General features: G+C 30.8%; 1 protein-coding gene across 8 annotated transcripts in view; it reads left to right on the forward strand.

The window, feature by feature from the left end:
* dac (dachshund) overlaps window positions 1–20,349 on the forward strand; it is a 334,381-nt gene that overhangs the window by 305,056 nt on the left and 8,976 nt on the right. For all 8 annotated transcript variants that reach the window (XM_067046543.1, XM_067046576.1, XM_067046550.1 and 5 more), the window contains 2 exons: window positions 5,187–5,333; window positions 12,420–12,671. In XM_067046543.1, the coding sequence (XP_066902644.1) occupies window positions 5,187–5,333; window positions 12,420–12,671 (399 nt within the window). The remainder of the gene's footprint in view (window positions 1–5,186; window positions 5,334–12,419; window positions 12,672–20,349) is intronic.

Genomic DNA, 20,349 nt, shown 5'->3' on the forward strand with positions numbered 1-20,349 from the left:
TAGAATTGAAATTGTCCCACGTGAATAATGAGTAAAAGCAAAAAAAAACATTGTAAATAAAATCAAAAGGAGAGAGGAGTAAGAAAATTATGTGTATTTTTTTCTTTATTTATCTATTTATCTATCTCCTTGAGATTTTTTCACCTTACTTACACCTCATTTATCTCCTCACTTCTTTTTCATAATCTTCAATACAAATGTTGTTCCTCTCTTGACCGTCACACGAACTAGCTTATAACAATTGCATAAATTTAATAGCAAATTATATGATGATCACGTGAAGGTGAATTAAATTATCAACGAATATAAAACAAAAATACAAAATACTGTACATTGTATTTTTTTACCCCGGTTTTTTAAGTATTTCCTATAACTGGTAATCCGTTTATTTTTTATTAGTTATCTGAATAATTCGAAAACTATATATCTCCAGAAATTTCTCCAATGTTTGAAAGATGATGAAACTGTCTACAAAGTTAAATTATTTTTAAAAAACATTAAGTCCAATATCAGCAAAGATACAGAAAACAATGAAATTGAACTATGTGGTAAGGAAAACCCAGTGAGTGGACACACCACATGTTTATTTTTTTTTAAATGATAATCGCTTGAAGCAGTAAAATTATTCGAGACTCATCACCAAAAATAAAATTAAAAATAAAAAAGAACACCGGAGGTCATTGGCATCAGAGGTCCAATTACAATTCTGGAAGTTGTTTTGGAAAACGATTCAGAAATATCTTTCTATAATACGTGTTATTTATTCTTATAGCTACTGTTTTTTTTTCTTCTTATACATAAATAATTCAGTGGCCACAGAACCTGTTCTGGAAACATTTAGGGCCGATTAAAGAAATTACCCAGGACATGTCCCGAGCAATTTTTCTCCGAATCTTAACCGGGTTTAATTACCCATCAAATCTTGTTTTGAGACTCGCCAGCAGTTCTAAATTCTCTTTATGTCCTTACCATTTGAATAAATTTGTAACTATATTTAATAGCTCTGGTTGAAGCGTATTTATTTTTTTTATAGCAAGCATCCTACACGGCTTGGACTCGAAGAAATATATGAAGGAAAATTTAATTAGTTGGAAAGTTCAAATGAAAACGTATGATGGGATCGGTGGTGGTGGTAAATTTCGAAATGATCAATTACTTTGATTGTAGATTGGTATTAAAGACCTGAACATATAGAAATGATAATTTTGGATGGTCACTGTGTGTTATAAAGCAGTTCAAATCCATCAAATAAAGCAATTAATAAATACTGAAAAAGAGTTGTGTGTCATGTGTCCCTTTTCCTTTTCTAATCCGGAACAGTTATAACTGGTGCCGAAATCCGGGAAGTGAGTACGAGTGAGTAGTTTTACTACTTTCAATTTTTTTTCGAAAATTAATTTTTTCTCCCGGTTTTTAACATGTTCTTCATTCTTTACCTTTACTCTCTCTTTTTTCACTTTCTCTTTTCGTTTATTCATCATTAATAAACTTGCTAAATTATTCCCAACAGAATAGTGAGGCCGGCAGTATTAAAACTTATAGTACATTTAGTTAAAGTATAATTAATCTAAACAACATGTTATTCTATTCATTTTGTTTTTTCACTTCATATCATTCGAGTTTTGTTTGCTATTATCAATTTTTTTGTTTTATTATTATCCTCTTATATCTCCCTAAATATATTTTCCCTCTTAAACAAATAAATTTATTTTATTTTCTCACCTTAATAATGGAAGATAAGAATTTAAATATAGTAATAAGATTTATTTTTACAAATAAAAATTTAATGCTTGATTGTTACTTATGTTCGATCTCCAAAAATATTTTTAATCAATTCACATCATTGTTTTTTTCTGGATTATCTCTCTAGGAAGTCTGGTGAGTCAATTTTTTATAAATTTTTTGAGGTTTATAATTACTTCCATCATTTTCAATAAATTATTATTTATTCACTCATTAACATTGTACAACGTTTCGAGACACACCGTCCCATATTCATGTACTACAAAAACCTCATGATTTTCCCATGTGAAATCATGAGGTTTTTGTAGTACATGAATATGGGACGGTGTGTCTCGAAACGTTGTACAATGTTAATGAGTGAATAAATAATAATTTATTGAAAATGATGGAAGTAATTATAAACCTCAAAAAATTTATAAAAAAAAACATTGTTTTTTTGTTTTTTTTCAAAATATTCAATATCGTCCTGATAAGGTTTTTAAATATAGAAATCCTGGATTAATCAAAGGGGGTTATGATAAAAAAATCAACATTATTGGTGCATAAATCAAAATGGATAATTTTTTCATACACTACTTATGGGACAACAAGATGAGTAATAAAATCACATAAACAAAGAAAAAAAATATCTGAATTAGACATTTACAGGCAATCATAAAAAATTTAAGACATAAAAGTATTTATGTGTATGTAAACGTTTATTTTAAACTAAATTGATATCAAACTTTTACTTATATTCATCGAATCTTTACATCGTATACACCCAAATCCAGTAATATCTGATGAATTAAAAATCTAATATAGTTTCGTACATTTAAAATTTTATTAGATTCTAAAAAAAAATAAATAAACACCGGCATACGAAGAATAAAATAAATATTTTGTTTTATATCTTTTTTACTTATTATAAAATTTATATTTTATATTTAAAAATATTAATCTTTTTCAAACTAAATACAAACAACATAGCGTTATCATTTTGAATCCTCTTTTACCAGTATAATTAAATATTTAATATAGACTTTTTAATAGATTTTTGGCGGTTGCGTTTTTATTTTCGGAGTTCTTACAAGAATCGTATTAGTTAAACGAATTTAATTTAATTTTGATCCATAGTTCAATTTGTTCATAAAATAATGGTGGGATGGAGGGAGAGATGAACTAGCCCAGATACAGACACCGACTGATGTGTTAATAGCGCCTAGAGGCCACCCACAATCCTTTGTCTCCGCTACATAATTATGTTAATTCATTATCTATGTCGAGGGTCGTTTCAAGACTTGAATAATTTTTTTTTCCGAACAGACCCGAGAGGGAAAACCATCCTAATCTCTCGGACAGCATAATGTCAATCAATTGCCCTAGGAGATAAGAGCACTATCTCTGTATAAATGTATTGTATTTAAATAAACCAGGGGGTTACGAGAGGATCTCATATGGGCGCACGAACCTTTTGTGTCAAGATGCTTAGAGACAATGTGTGTTTTCCTCTTTTTATGCATTCATAACAGTGGGAAACACACTTTCTGTTTACTAATAGAGGCCGACGTATATGAGGAATTTTTTAAGTCTTCTTTTAAAGTTTACCTTATTCAAATAGTCAAATTAATATTGTTTGTCTCGTTCCAACGACTTTCGACTTCTAATTAGGTGCTTACATATCCTGATCGATAAGATCCTACTGTTCCCATGAACGTTCATGATTTGCATTCAAAAGGTTTTAGGCCTTAAATGTCCTGGGATAATATTGGGATTATTCCTTTATAAGAGGTCAGCAACATTTTGAAAAGTGATTCTTATGGAATCCTCAATTCACCGCTTAACCTCGGAAAATCAAGCAAATGCTAAAGCCATTCACATCGGTTTAAATCCCTTTTTTAATTATCTTTCATGATTCATTTCCCCGAAACGGCTACCATCTTCTAGTATCCTCCCTCATTTTCTCCCACTTGGACTGAGGATGGTATTGAGGACTATCTTGTCAACACAATCTGAAAAGAAATTGAAATTTTTTATTTTTTAAAAATTTTAAGATTCAATTTAGGTATTCCTAGACGTTCTCATATCTCATACCAGTTATTCAGAGCAAAATTTGGCACCTGTTAAATAAAAGATCCCAACATACCCTTTTCATAGAACTGATTCCTTTTAAAATCCTTCATCGTTCGAGCTATATCGTTTTTGGAATTTCTTACCTATATCCATCGTAAAACTGTTTCCTTAACAACAGTACATCAATCTCCTTCTTTATCGATCGTCCTTATTCTTGCATTAATATGTTTCCTCCTTATTTAATTTTTTTTATACATATGTTTTATGTGTATAATACCCTCACCAAAAGTGTATAATCCAATTTTGAATTCTTTAATTTAGTTAAGAACTATGATCTTTTGGTAAATAATGACTGAAAATTCGTCGAGATAGGTTATGACTATTAGCATAGTTAGTTTGGTAATCCATCTAGAGCAAAAATTTATGTTTAAACCCAATAGTAGAGCAATATTGACTTAAAATCAAAATGGAGTTCCATATATAACCTTTTTCTCTACATACATCTAATCTTGTGAATTCATGAAGTTGCATGCCGAAGCATTTTGGAGTCTAACCCGGTGTGAGGAATGCTGTCAACGTCCGCTTCGCGTGTGGTCCCCAAGACAAAAGATCTATTGTTTTATAGAGTGCATACACATCCCAGCTCTAGATACGGCATCTTCGAGGCTCCATTTGTCATGCCTACATCTCTACTGTCACCGCTACACAAATGCCTCCCTCTTTGCCATCTTGCGTATGAATAAATTTGAATATTTCCCTGACGAAATTCGCCGATAGCTGCCAATTCGACAGAATGATATGCAAAACGGTACCACCCCAAGACGGACAGGCTAAAGTCTTGATGGCTTTTTATTCACAACAGTTTTGATTGAGGATATAAATTAAAAGTTCAGGAGTTTCCTCTTTTTTGCCCGACCATTATGTTTAGTGGTGTCTAATAACCTACTTATTTGTAGGTTTGTAACAATTTTTAATCAAAGGGCTCAACCAATTTTTAAGTTTGTTGACTTGGATTATCATATAATTATTTATAAACTTGCAAAACATTTTTTTTTTTAAATTCACTTAATTTATTTTATTATTTGAAAAATTATATTCTGAATAACTTAAAATTATTTTACAAATTTGTTTTTTGTATAGTTTAAAAACTACTAATCTAATGACTGCTTTAAAAAATCAAAAAACGATCACCTGAATTAATCATATTTTGCATTTTGTTTCTGGAAATTTTGAATTAATCCTTTTTTACGTCTCCACTTCTCACATTATCACAAGTTATTTAAACGGGTCCTTTCCATTATTGTTAGATTGTAATTCTTAACATAGCTTTTAGATATATAGGTATATTATTGAATGTTTCTTTAATAATTATTTTATTATTTTTTTTACAGCCCTTTACCAGAAAAGGTTGAGGAAAGAAAAGAAAGCCAGGCGGCGACTTCAGGATCAATTGGAACTGGAGATGAAGAGAAGGTCACAACTGGAAGAAGCCCTAAAAGCTGCTGGAGCGCCACCTGAAGCTCTCAGAGTATTAACAGGTGGGTCTCTTAATTATTTATATCAATTATTAATTTATTAATCTGTAGTTTATAATATATTTTCGGTTATCAATCCAATATATTTATATACTAATTAGTGCTTCATGAGTTTTAAAGAAGAAAAAAAACATCAAATGAATTTTTGGTAATTTTTTTTTATATCAGAATATCCCTCACAGAAAAATAATTAATTAATGAAATATATACAAGAATCAAGCCTGTAAACACACATTCAACGTAAAACAATACATTATTGTATTTTTTTTTTCTCTGTCAAACATTATTTTAATTTTATTTTTCGTGGTAATGTATGGAACAAAGAACGGAAAATTCAAAAAGAAACAAACTGGTTTCCAATAATTAATAAATAAAAAAAAAACGAAAAATGGTTCAGGTGAGTGGTTACTCCTTAACTATTTTTATTTTTAAATGTAGTGTAATGTATTCAGCCATGGAATTCTTATATTCAATATCATCTATATCCGATTGTAACATTTCAGAAGTTTTCATTTTATTGAGAAAATTCTATATATTTTTCATTTATTCATTTATGATATAACTAAGATTAATTACAATCATTTTAATTTTTTTTTTCAAATGTGTCCTATATTTTTTAAAATTCGTTAAATATATTCTTGTAACCACCCGTCTTAAAAAAAAGCGATTAATTTAAATATATCCTAATCCATTATTTATTTATTTTTTCTGAATCCTCATTAAATAAAATGAACAAGCAGTTATCGTAAAAAATAAAACTGGATACCATTTTAGATCTTTTGAGTATGAAATTTTTATTAGGAATACGTTTTTAATTTGTTCTGAAATTATTTTTCTACATTTAATTCAGGTCGTTACTTTAATTATAAAATTTTATTTATCACCAATCATTGTTTTTATCTTTCGAAAATATTCCTTAATTCACATCAATCCTAGTGACAATTCTTTCGATATTATTTAATGGTCTTGTAGAGACCAACAAGTTATGGCGTTGTTAGTTCCACAGAATTCTGCTAGAGTTCTCTGGGCTAGTTGTTCCATGTCTTCCTACCATTTGGATTATCTTACATTAACGTATTTTCTATTTTTGTTTTAATTATTGTTTATATTTTATAATTTTAAATACTAAGTTTTTTAGCAATAGTAAATATATATATATATAATACTAAAATCCTATATACGTTAAATTTGTTTCACTGAAAGTCTTTGTGAATTTAAAGGAAATCGACTACGCTCATAATTTTAGTTTTTTTTTTTTAGGTTTATAAATATTATAATGTATTAGTTTATTAGCAAAGTTGTTCCATACAATCCATCGTAGTGGTTTTCAATGCTTCATATATATATTATCCTTTTAAAAAAGATAGTTCTGAAAACGACTAACATAGCGATAATTTTGAATAAGTAGTTAACGTTTTGGTGTATAAAAGAGATTCAGAATTTCTCAGAAGATACGTAATTCGTTATATTCTTACAATCAACTGTTTATAGCGCACAATAATTTTTTTTTATTTATCAAGCAGTTAATTTAAGTTATTATATTAAATAGTTAAATTCCGTACATTCATTTATAGTTTACCAACTAAATTTCTTGAGGTAGTTTGTAGGAATTGAATACGAAATTGTGTTAAGAAAATACTACATTCCGCCACACTCCAGAACAATTGGTATTAAGGCAGTATACATTCATATCATATATTAAAAAATATTTAAACCAATAATAAAAAGACAAAAAGGAATAAATTAAATAATATTGATAAATAAAATATGTACATAAAAAGTAAAAATGCATTATTTTTTTACTTATTGCACAGGTTAACTGCCTGGGACAGCCTCTTTATCTTTTTTTTAATAACGCATATTGGAACAATATCGGTCTGAAACACTATAGTCATCCCTATTTAATAATTTTAGTATAAATTATTATAATAAATGTATACTACAATCTTTAATAACAAATTTACAAATTTAATTTAATTTTATTTTTTTTTACATTTTATAGGTTGTCATTTATTTGAGTATTGATTCATCATCTGTTATCACTATTCTTTTTTTTTTAAATTAAAAGTATCTATACAAACTTATACCCTTAATTGGGTAAAAATCTGGCGGTCGAGCGTGATTCTGGTAAAATCGCCTCCTTGCACAACCGTTGGTCTAGTAACATAACTTTCTTATAAAATACTGAACCCCTGACCCTTCATGGGTTGTTGCGGTACAGATTTTAATTTTAATTTTTTTTTTTTTTACAATCTAGTTTATAATATTTTTTTTATGTTTGTATTCTGATTTACCATGAGTCATAATTTGCTCTTCAAAATGATTATTTATTGAGAACGTTAAAGTAATTATCCTGACTAAAACAATAAATTGATAGGTTGAATAATAGCAAAAACAATTGAACAAATCAGACTAAGAAAATTAAACTTGCATAGAATAAAAACTTTATTTTCAGCCAGTATAAAGCCAAATATGTAATACAAAATTAATTTTTCTTTTTCTGACCTGACGTTTGTTGGTTACAGAGTTACAGTTGGTTTTGTACATAACCTACCCTAATCTAACCATCATTATCCAATAAATAATCCTAAATTCTTATGAAAAATTTAAATTCTTATTTTTTCCGTCACGAGAGGCATGTCTTGGGTGATATCTGCCATTTTTAACCCGGAGCCATTTTATATAAACTCCTGACTAAAATTTTCGTATCAACAATCTTTTTTTAATGCGATTTTGCTGATGAGTTTAAACCAAATCCCTATTCCGGTCACAGTTAAATTAATTCTATTACACTATAGTAAAATATCGAACATATCATTAAATACCTAATGAAATATATCGAGGATTGCAATTCCAAATATTTGCAGACGAACGAGCAGGATTGCGGTCTTCCGATGGGACGATAATTGAAATTTATCCGGGTACGTGCCCGGAAGACGGGTCCTAGAGGCGGCTCCTAATGTCGGAGGATTAGAGGAAATTAGTTATACCTTTCTGAGGATTACTCATCAATTAATTCTTGGGCTCGCGGCGAGGAGGAGGGGGGGGAAGGAATAATTACCAAAACGTTAATTCCTTCTGAGTGGGGCTGATGGAATCATTATCGCGGCTTTTCTAGAAGCTCCCGAAAGTCTGTCACAGCCCGTCAGGGAGTTGGGAAGTGAGGAGCAGAGTAAGAATCCTAAGTGCTTAACTATACTCAACTAAGTGCATTGTTAATAAAAGAAATAAGTTTTTTGAAAACAGACTTTTTGTAACCAATTTGTGTGTGTACTAGCAATTTTGTTCGAGTTCCCCCTAGTTTTTATTTATATTATATACATTTTAGTGTCTAATAATTAGTTAGGAAAATATTTTTTAAAAATACTGTTTTTATGCTATGATATCACAATGGAAAAAAAAATCTGGGAACGTTGTCAAAATATAGTTGATTTATTATTGAATGAGCTTCAATATCCTCAATAATATTCATAATAATTATGAAAAAGGCTGTTAATACATATGTAAATGCTAGAAATCAATAGTAATTAATACAAAAAAAAGAAATAAATAATAAAAATTAGACATGCAATCCATATGGCCTACGGACCCATCTATGGTCAGAGAGTCAAATTTTAAATTTTTAGGGAATTCCAGCAGATCTTAAATTTGGAATACTTGTTTTGTTCCATCTCAGGCCTTTCATTTTTAATAAGTACACTTTTTACTGAATCAAGCCGTTGTCTGTCAAATTGTTTACAGTCATAAAGTTGCTATACAAACTTGTCTTGACTCTGCTATGAGATGTTAGGTAAGGTTAATTAGTTCATGCATTTATATAGACCAGTATATGTATACGATACATATACATATACTGGTCTATATAAATGCATGAACTAATTAACGTGACGTAACATCTCATAGCAGAGTCAAGACACTTCAAATCAGTTTTTTTTTTTTTTTTCAAATCAGTTTGTTTCTATTTTCTTTGTCCTTTTTTTACCTTCATTATTTTTTTAAAAATTGATCTAATAAATCTCAATCCATCATATACATATCATCTATATATTGTTTTGTTATACGTTATAATTTTTACCTAAACTATGAGTTAGAATAGTATTGGAGCTCTTTTACAAAATCTGAATTCTCGAGCTTAACCGACATCTTGATCCATATTAGGATGAATAAACGAGGTTCTATTGTGTGGAAAAATATTTATTTTTATTATTTTCTAGGAATATAAAATTGATAATAAATATCACTTTGTATACTAGTTTCGTTTAGTTTAATCTCAAAAGTATGGGAAACGAACAAATCCAAATTTCGTTGTAGCACAAAAAATTAAAAATACAAAAAAAAAACTCATTTTCCTGCACAGAAGACCCATCGTAGTGGAATTTCCGGCCGAATGAGTTATGTTGTTGCCTAGTGAAGAAACTGCCCACTTAATTCCAGCCATCCACTTCTTGTGTTTTTTTCCCCTTGCCTTCGCCCTTCCAGTAGTCTTGGTAGTTCAAGACTCATAAAAAAAAATATCCAATGGCGTAAAAAGCTCTCCTAATCAATTCCTACCTGTTTTGGGACAATCGTTGTATACAGATCCACCTTAGGGTAGGGAACAATTTAATATTTTTTTGTTCATCCCCAGGAGTTCACCTGCAGGGAGTAAATTATGGACGGAATTAATGGATTATGTATCGTAGCATCTGCTCCATGGTTATAATGACAGGGTTTCTAGGGTAATAAATATAATACTTTTTTCAGTCAGTTAAACCTCCGCCTCCTCTCCCCACCACCGGCATCTTCTTCGCACCGGCAATCTTCTCTTCCTTTCATAAAATGGCGCCTTTATGACTTCCTCTGTTTGAAGTGGTATATTTTCATTTGTAAACTTTTTAAGGAAGTATTCGATATTTCTTTTACTTTCTGAATATTTCGTCACCCAAATTTTCTTAGCTCAATTATTTTATGTAATATTATATGCGCATCTGTCCTTTTCATTTAATTTTTTTTTTTATTAAATATTTCTACAAGACAAAAAATCTGTGATTTTAGTCCCTTCATGGCCAATCACGGAATAAGGTTTCTTACATAATAATCATTCAACCAATGCATATATACATCTTACTATAATTAGTGAAATCTTCTAATGGATATAAGCATAGTATAATTAATCTAAAATACATGGTCGTAATATGTATCGTTTTTTCCTTTCTATATTTTCTTTTATTATTACTATTCATTTGTTAACCATTATTTTCCTATATACATCTAAAATAAAGCGTATTTAAGAAAGCCTGCGATGTAGCAAAGGATTTTTTTTAAATCGATCGTAATTGATTTTATATATTTTTTTATACAATATTCTCGAAAAGCGTTCTAACTTTTTGATTGATTGATTAAATTCATGTTTTTTACTAATGTACAATGAAGTGAACTTTAATATCAGTCTTATTTTTAAAAAAATAAATTTAAGAGGATTGAATGCCAACTTTGCAAAATAGCTTTCTCTTAGGTTATTTTGTACATTAGAAATAATTAATCTTCTTTGTTTTTTTTTAAATTCTGATTGAATGAATGTAAATTATACAGGAATTTCATATTTAACTTAAAGAGAAAAAAAAGAAAAATATTTTCTCAGATTGAAACATAATAATTGTTGTATCATTAATTTATAATAAACGTTTGGAAAGCCAAAGGTTTTAGAAAAGTTAATATCTTAAAGGTAGGTGACGAAAATTGTATAATTAAATACAATTTATAATTAATTATTTCTATAATTTTTATGAAATACTCAGCTTTTTTCTTTATTTGTTTATAAATGAAAGAATTAATTTAAACGTAAAAATAAGATGGTCAGGGAAAGTTGTGTATTGCGCATATTCCGTAGTTGTGGTCACATTTACTTACCTCTTGTGTTTTTTATTGATTCTGAGATACAAATAATATTTTTGAGATGAAGGAACGAAAGTGTTTAAGTAATAAACAAAAACATGAAATTGTTAAAATGTTAGATGTATATTATAGATAGAGTATTATAACTTAGCTAAACTATTAGCCTCAGCCGATAAGACTAAAGCCATATAGTTAGGAGCAGTCAACATGTTGATCGGATGCTGTAATCGGCGAGATGGGGCTAAAAGCGGCTGTTAGGTCGTTGAGAGCTGTCGAACACATCTCCAACTTCACCAGCGACTTGTTGCTTGTTAGTCCACTCCTCCTCAGCAAAGTTACCACCTACACGGCTTCCTGGTCCAAGAGCTAGTTCCAGGCCGGTAATTATCTCGGGGAAGGCGGTCGGCAGAATAATCGATGAAGGAGAGTTGTCAGAGAACAAGTCTCTCAAATTTAATAATATTAATATAGACTTCAATTTGATTAATCGATATAATCCAAACTAATGTATGAATTCCTGAAATGAGCGTAGCTTATATGTGAAAAATCTGTTACTGTACGTGCACCACACTTTCGCTTACCCCCCTCCCAGTAGGAATAAATTTCGTGGATTAAATGTTTATTTTCTGTTACTATGAAAATTGGCATTTCAGAGTTTCGAATAATGAATAATCATCTTCTGGCCAAGAATAGAAAATACAAAGGCATGCACACATGACTGCTATAAGGAGATATCGGACACGCTCGGCTGACATCGATTTTTCAGTGTAAACTGCTGTCTCAATTTCTTCATTATTTATTCATCAAATTCTTTCATAGTTCATATTTGTACATTTTTAATACGGAATATATAATTTTCAAATAAATGTAATAATAAAATCAAAACACTAATCACATCTACAATATGTATAATATTTACACACTAGTCCTGAGGATTTACAATCACGCTCTTCGCCTCCACGCGTGAGGAGTAGAGCAGAGCTTAGTCCTCACAGCGTCACTGGTACTGATCCACTGGGGGCTGAGTATGTGCGCTTAAACAGCAACCACTCAGTACATGAGTGAAGAATCTGGCCACCGCCGGAACTCCAATTGCCAAATTTATTGTACTATAAATCTTTTTGGCCACTGCTGGTCATAATTATATTAGTTTAATAAGATTTTTTAAAGATAAAATATAGCTGTACATATTTAAAAATGCGATTTGTTTTGCAGAGAGCTGCAGTAGCGGAGGCGCTGGTAACGGCAATGGTAGCGGCGAGAGAGGCGCTGCGTCAAGCGGTGCGAGCGGGGAGCGGCGATCGGCCGAACGGGAGGCGGGCGAACAGCCGCCGTCCGGAGGCGGTGGCTACCAGGGGAGCCAGAACAGGGATCCCCCGCCTCCACCGCCCCAGGACAAGCCCTGGAACTACTCCAGCATCGACCTCATCAACTCTGGAGCCCAGGCCTTCTGGCAGAACTACTCAGGTACCCGTTCCTTCCAGTCCCTCATCGCCTGGCACCGGTAGCAGCACCTCACTGTAGTTAGTTCCCCAACTTTCCTTCCTCTAGTAACTCTCTATCTTATAGCTTTTCCAAGATTAAGTATTAGGTAGATTAAGATCTCATAAAACCTAAATTATACAGTTATTAAATGCAGTAACAACTTAATTAACCGAAACTTAATAAGCTGAAGTCAACTCTATTCTTCGATGCATCCCTAAATAAAATTACTCTCCTTAACTCTGTAACGCAGAATGAAAATTACTATAGTTCGAATTAGTCGAATAAGCAAATTTGACTCTGTACGTCGAATACAAGAGGTTACTATCCTCTATCCACGAATCTCATTTCACATGGCAAGATAAGCCTACATTTGCTTACATTAAAAGTTATACTGTGCGTGTCTCCTTTGAGGCCGTTGAAGCTTCACCTTAGCAATCTCTTATTTACGTTGACGCCGGTTAGATTCCGGTCTGGGCTGGACTGACTTTTATTTCATAGCGGTTCCGCGGGACTCGACCCCGGTTAAAGTAGGATACTTTCATATGGGATAAACGTCCTCTCCTTCTCTCTCCTGTATGTTAGAAATAACAAGGGGGGTAAACAAACATAAAAAGTACAAGTCCTCTCTCTTTCTTTCTCTCAACAATGCAGAGTCTTGTGAATTTCTTATTTTTCTGAACTGTACCAATTAGGCAAAAAATTTATTTAAAATTTTTTGTTCTACCTCAGCAAAAATCGATAATTGGAAACCAATATTTTATACACGTGATAGCTCAATAACATTAGCTACATGTTTTTGGTTGTAATCTTAACAAAGACCGCAGCCATTTTGAGACTATTGCTGCTCAGTAAATTCTAAACGATTAACCAGGGTCGGAATTTTTTGAAGTTGTACAATAGCTCCACTTGGTTGCACAGTATTTAAATGTGCACATAAAAAAAATGTGATTTTTTTCAATTGAGACAGATTGAGAGTTTGAAAAAAAAATCAATGATATTGGCTTCAAAAAAACATTTGTTATAATTTGGTATAGAATTCCAAAACCTTTGAAGTTCATATTCAATTTTTTTTAATGTAGAAAAAAATAGTAATTGATTTCACTAAAAAATTTCTTTTAAAAGCAGTTAAATGCTATTGAACTGTTTTGGGAAGAAATTATTTCACCTCGTGATAATCTAATAACAAATCTATTAATTGGACCAAACAAAAATTAAAATGGAGTTGGCTGATTTTTCCACGCCTCAATTATTGTATTCTGGAAATATCTACCGGTCATGAACCGTGGATCATATCGGTATTAATTCGTTTCTCTTGCTCGTGACGGTTTATTTTCAAATTGTAGACCAGTTATGGAAAATCGTCGGATATAATAAGTCACCTCGTTCGAGGGGTATAGAAAATAGAAAAAAAAATGAAGAGAAAAAGAAAATAGAACCGTAAGTAAAATATACACGACACGAAGAAATGTTTAAACTAATGATAGGTTTGTGGTATAACTCGTATTTCGACTATAACAACTTTAATTACAAGATTCGTTTTATAATTGAGAGTGGATTGCTCTCACAATTTAATATTATTACTCTCTGGCGCTGTAATAGGGATGCTTCGTCTCAGATGTACTCACTCTTATATGGAGGTGCACTACGAAGGTTATATACTTTTGTGATTTACGTCTTTTAGGTCCCGTCTTATGCTGTTACAAAAAATCATTTATTTGCCAAAATCTTATAAAATTAAATTTTTTTTTAATCTATACTTCGTTGAAAAAAGTTTTAGTTGTTATTAATGAAAACAAAAGTCATATATGAGAAATGAAGGGTAAATAAATAATTTTTCTAAATATATAGATTCAAATAATAGAATTATTTGAGTAAGAAATATATTAGTTTTAATATAGTAATGACATCAATAAATTCATAAAAATAGCGTTTTATAATTTATTTAATGTATAATTTAAATAATATTTTTAATAGAATTATATTAAAACTAAAATGATAATTATTTTAAGGCTTGTGAAACTTTTTACTTTCTTTATTTCTTATTTATTTAAATTTATTTCTAATTTATCGGTGCCATTTTCCCATGTACCTAATTATTTCTTTTTTTTATTTCCATGTTGCTTTTATACATTTAATTAAATTTGTTTTTATTTGGCTGTAGTTCAATGATAGTTGCAGTGTTGAATGGTAGACGGTTTAGTGGTCAGAAGTCCCTCTTAAGAATGTAAATACTTCTTTGTTCTTGAATCTTCATTGCAATTAAGATAGAAACAACTAATCTAGAATATATTTTAGTACGAATAAAACTAAAATAAAATTATTCTGTGTTTTATTTAATCATATTTTTATATAATTACTAAAATGAGCGTAATTGATATTTTAATGAATATTTGTTATATTTCTTACCCGTAAATGTTTGATAACTATATATAATTTTGTATGAACAATATTTGGGAGATATATATATTGTCAATCTTTACAACGGGTTGTTTATACAATATTATTTTTCATTGAGCTCTCAACATTAAAAGCTACAAAGATGGTCTCTTCTTGTTCGACTTGAGGACGAAGTATTGAAAATCGTGCCGTTTGGCCGGGCGATATGATCAGAGCCTCCCTAATCTTCCAGCCCCAGTGCCTCCATTATATACATTAGTCGAGAGCCGATATTGTGGCAGGCGTTTAATAAAACCAATCTTATTTTATGAAATCCGACTTATTTGCTCCTCTCTTCCAGTCGTGAGTTCGTGAGCCACGCCTCCGTTTCCAGGAAATTACAGCCATTTTCTGGCAGAAGGAGACCGCGATCACATGTGCCGTGGCAGAGGGTACGCCACAGAACCTATTACCAACCTCATAACTCGGCAAAATATAACTATTTTAATGGGATTCGTGTGAGCGTTCTCTAACGGGCCTTCTCGTGCGCTCTCATTGGTCCAGCGGGTTGTGCATTCCATCGTCATGTTCATTGTTAGCTCTAATTATGGACGTTACTACTATTAAATAATCATTATTGATTAGAATTTCTTGCAAAAATGAAACAAATCAATTAAAACTCACATACAGTATAATATGAAAATAATAAAAAATTAATTAATTAATTTTAAAAACCTGTACCACTACAACCCTGGATGGGTCAGGCAGTCATTACTTCGTAACGAAGAACTATTTTTTAACCAACGGTTGTACAAAGTTAAGGATACCCAATTTACAGAGGCTAGATTGGTCAAGGAGGCTTCCCAAACCCACATGGTTGACTCAAAGCTAAAGTAGAAGAATAAATAATTATTTGCTACAAGTGGATTCGAACCAGGGCCCAGAAAATAGTTCCATCGCTTTATCGAATGAGAAACGCCGCTCTCAGTTAATTGAAAACAATGAAGTATTGTTGGAAATGTTAAGTAAACGTAGTAAAATTAAAAAAATTAATGCATCAATGAAAAAAAAGTTATCTCTAATACAATTATGTAAGAAATACAATTTAGAAGAAGGTGATTGTATAAGAAATAAATGAAATAAAAATAAGAGCTGTAAAAATAATATATTTACTTTACGGGGATAATAAAAAGAGTAACATAGTAAGAAAGATATAGATCTTATGAAACTCAGTAACTATTTACTGATTTAAATAGTTATATGTGTTTATAATACACATATGAAATAAAAATAACAAGATAATAAAGTATATAAACCATTATTCCAAACATTCTTCTATAAATAATGTCGTAATAAAATATAAAACCTTAATAAACTGTAACTGTAACATTTTACATTCATTACATTCATTTTAATTAATTAGATTAAAAAACTTAAGATTTAAATGTTAAAACGCCATTCCCTCATCTTGTCCGGACTTTGTGCATCTCTTAATTTTAAATGCCTTAGAAGCAAAATTGGAGACTAACAGAACCATGCATTATAAATTAAGCAGAATTAAAGCAAAAACTTCTGATGACATGGTTTGTCAATACATGGTATTATCAAATATTATCCTTTAATTTATCCCTCACAAAACTAGTATTAAGATTATAAGATTCAGCCTTAATACCAACATGAGTTATTTTTAACAATTTGATTTGGTTATGTTGTTGAATCTCTACAATGAAAAAGATAAATAATTATTTTCATTTATCATATAATAAAATTATTCATGTTTGAATTCTAAAACCATAACCGAATTATTTAGTGAAAATGTATTTTACAATTAAAACAAATATAGAAAAATGTTCCCAAATATTATTATTTTTTTATGATTCGGAATCATAAAAAAAAAAAAAGAAAAAAAGGAGAGCTTAATGAAAATTGAAGATTATGTGTGCTCTCATACTGATTCAATATCTTCATGAAGTTTGTAGGGGGAGAGATTCGTCCGATGTAGGATTAATCCTTTAAAGTAAAAAAAAAAAGGAAAAAAAACGAATAAAGCCTTTTAATACAATTTTATCCTTCTTCGAAATCCGAACCTTTGGTTAGTAAATTTCATCAATGAGAACCGATACGGCTTTATTGAATCCCGCCCGGAAGGAACAGGAGTGGACCACTGAATTATAATAAAAAAAAAATAAAAAAAAAATGTGGGTTGCTATTATGTTTTCATAGCACACTGAAGAAACAATTTTAAAGCAAAGCGTTTTAAAAATGGCTCGCCAGTGTCTTGCAATTATTATTTTCTATTTTAATTATATCTGTTACCTAAAAATTAAAAACTATTAAAAATTTTTCTTTTAATAAAAATTATAGGATCTTTTCAAATCATATTCATCATTTAATTTTTTGGAAAATGAATAAAAATATCATTCACATTTTCATTTCTATCAGAACAACAAAACGATTCTCCTATAGCAGATTCTTTAGTTAAAGGTAGTGAAAGAGTATAAATCTTTTTTCTAATATTTTCTTAGAAGAGGAAAAAACGAGAAAGAACACATTATTGAAAAAATTGTGGCGCCCAATTATACTCGTTTGCTTTTTGTCAGGAAAAGAATTATATCTATAGAGATAGAAAAACGTGTGCAACCCAACTACATTTGCTACATACATAGCATACTATATCTAGTTAAAACAATTATCTTTTTAAGTTATAATAAATACAGAGATAATACAATTTAAATTAATCTACAATGCTAAATTTTAATATTTTTTATTTATTCTGGAACTAACTAATTAGAATAACGTAACAGCAATTAACAAGTGAAATTGCCTTTGAATGAAATTCAAAAATGTAAAAATAATGAATTTATTAAACATCATAAAACTAATAAATTGGAAAAAAGAATGAGACAATAATATTAACCAAAAATAATAATAAATGGTAATATTTGATTTTGTTCCATTTTTTTTAAATTTTGTCATAGTAAAAATTGTATCAGTCAACTGATAATAATTCTTTTTTATATTCCTGTATTTCTCAAAAATATCTTTTCCCTTTTTACCCATTATTTTTTGTCTTGTAACAAATAAAAAATAAAATTTATATACAAAATAAAAATGTATGTGTGTGTGAGAGAGAGTGATAGTGTAGGTCTTTAGTCTTTAGTCTTTAGTGGTGAAAATCTCGTTCCCAGTCTCCTGGAACTGATGTCATTGGAAAACGGACAAGAGTCGTGAGCGGAAAATTAAACGGGAAATCTTGTAGGTGCATCGATGGTCAATCGGGCGGGTGAGATTGGAAACAGTAATACTTTTGGGATTGATATTTCCTGTTGGGGGGCACCCCACTGACCAGCTGGGGTGAGGCCTACCGGACCGGAAACTCGTTCACGATCAATTTACATCCGGGATTCCTAGCCTCGGGGACAGGCCGGACATCTGCTTCAAGTGGACACCGTTTAGGATACCTCTTTGGAGCGGTCCTTTCCTAACGTCGTTGGAGGAGTTAGCCTGGATAACATAATTTCGGTGTCATCGCTGGAGTGTATCGAAATAATCAATAAATGAAGCCTTGACCATCATACTCACTATACAAGCTGGCAATAGTACTGGTGGAGACAACTAGTCCACCATGTGAGTCTTGTGATTCTTTATGCCAATCCTGTCAGTATTCATTCGTGGGACCACTGAGAAATAAATATTAACTGCCTAGGTAGGAATAAAATCCATCCTAGGCAGTGAAGTCCCTACTGTCCATATAAATAAATAAATTATCTTATTTATTCTGGGACCCATCCCTTGGGAATAACAATACAAATATTTAATGGACTTTAGGGCCTTAGAGCAAAGAACAAAAACAGAATAATTAATGTATAAGAAACAATAGAACAGAAAATATCCAGTAATCTTTCGAAATTTTTCATTTTTACATTCAGCAATTTTTATGAAATTAGTGTGTAGATTTGGAATATCTGTTTTTATTCTACATAAACTAGATGGCAAGGAAATAATGGAATAAGTGGGATTTGATGGGGGAAGGGTCTGGTGTGACGGATGGAAGTAGGAATGGAATTCCAAAGAGAAGAGAATTGATCTGGTAAGGAAAGATTTACCAAAAGCTACAGTTAGGGGGCCATTTTATTTAAGTGTGAAGATATGCAGTGTGGTATACATAGTTGTTGCTTTCTGAAGGATTGAGCAGTTTATTAGTAATGTTGATAAAAAATGATGTGCTCAAAAGAAATAGACTTTTATGAAGTGATTCATGATTTTGCTTATCTAAAATGAAAAAAAAGTATATATTGTTAATCTTTAATGTTTTTTACTTTTCAAATATTAAAAAAACAAATTATTTTCACTAGCGTGCGGTTTTATGCCACAAAATTGTAGAGAAAATAATTTGAAGTGTTCCATCTCTGACCTGGAGGGCTCCCATGTCTTACTAAATACTGGAGGTCCCCACTATGTTAAAGATGGTCCCAATTCACAGTCCATTTATACTGAAAATGTCCAGGCAAACATATTGTATCCGGTTCTGGAAGACAGGCAGGTCCAAAGAGGGGAAAGATATTGACGAAGATGAAGATGAAATAGCCACGAAGACAATCAATATCTATGAGAAGACACCCCTTGGCTCACCCCCAACAGTCCGCTTAATCTTATCAACTTTCTATGAATAATATCCGACTCTCCTAAGAGCTCTCCTAACTGGGCCTTTTACTCAGTGTTGAATATAATTCGATACTTTGTCTAATAGCGATGAAGCTGCCCTTTGTCCTGTGATGGCTTTTATCCTCGATTCCCAAGGCAATGGGTTAAATTAGACGTGTATCCCCTGGCGATGTATGCAAATCCCTTGTGAAAGGAAAACAGTTGGAAGTATTAGAGTGGTTTGGGTGGGACTGTTCCAGGCCCGGGGCAGTGTTTTATTGCATCAACTCCAATGTTCCCTCAGTCCGATACTCTTTTTTAAAGCGACCATTCTCTGGAATACTTATTATTCAAGCTCCAGATGTTGGTATTGCAATGCCATTAATATTATTTTCGCTCAGTTGAGATAATTAACTTAAGCAATCCCTTCAATATTAAATGTATTATAACTTATAATATTAAATTACTAAAATTTTACTTAGACGCAGTAAAAAGTCCAGCTACAAATCTCGCATTTTCCACTTTATAAACCTACATTTTTGTTTTCTTAGCGAATTTTATTTCTTTTATTGTTTCTTAAATTTGGTTTTTAGTATCATGTATGTATTATTTTTTTATTATTTAACTATTTTATTATATT

Source organism: Halyomorpha halys, unplaced genomic scaffold (assembly GCF_000696795.3).
Source record: "Halyomorpha halys isolate HHAL.00 unplaced genomic scaffold, Hhal_1.1 Scaffold257.1, whole genome shotgun sequence".
NCBI lineage: Eukaryota > Metazoa > Arthropoda > Insecta > Hemiptera > Pentatomidae > Halyomorpha > Halyomorpha halys.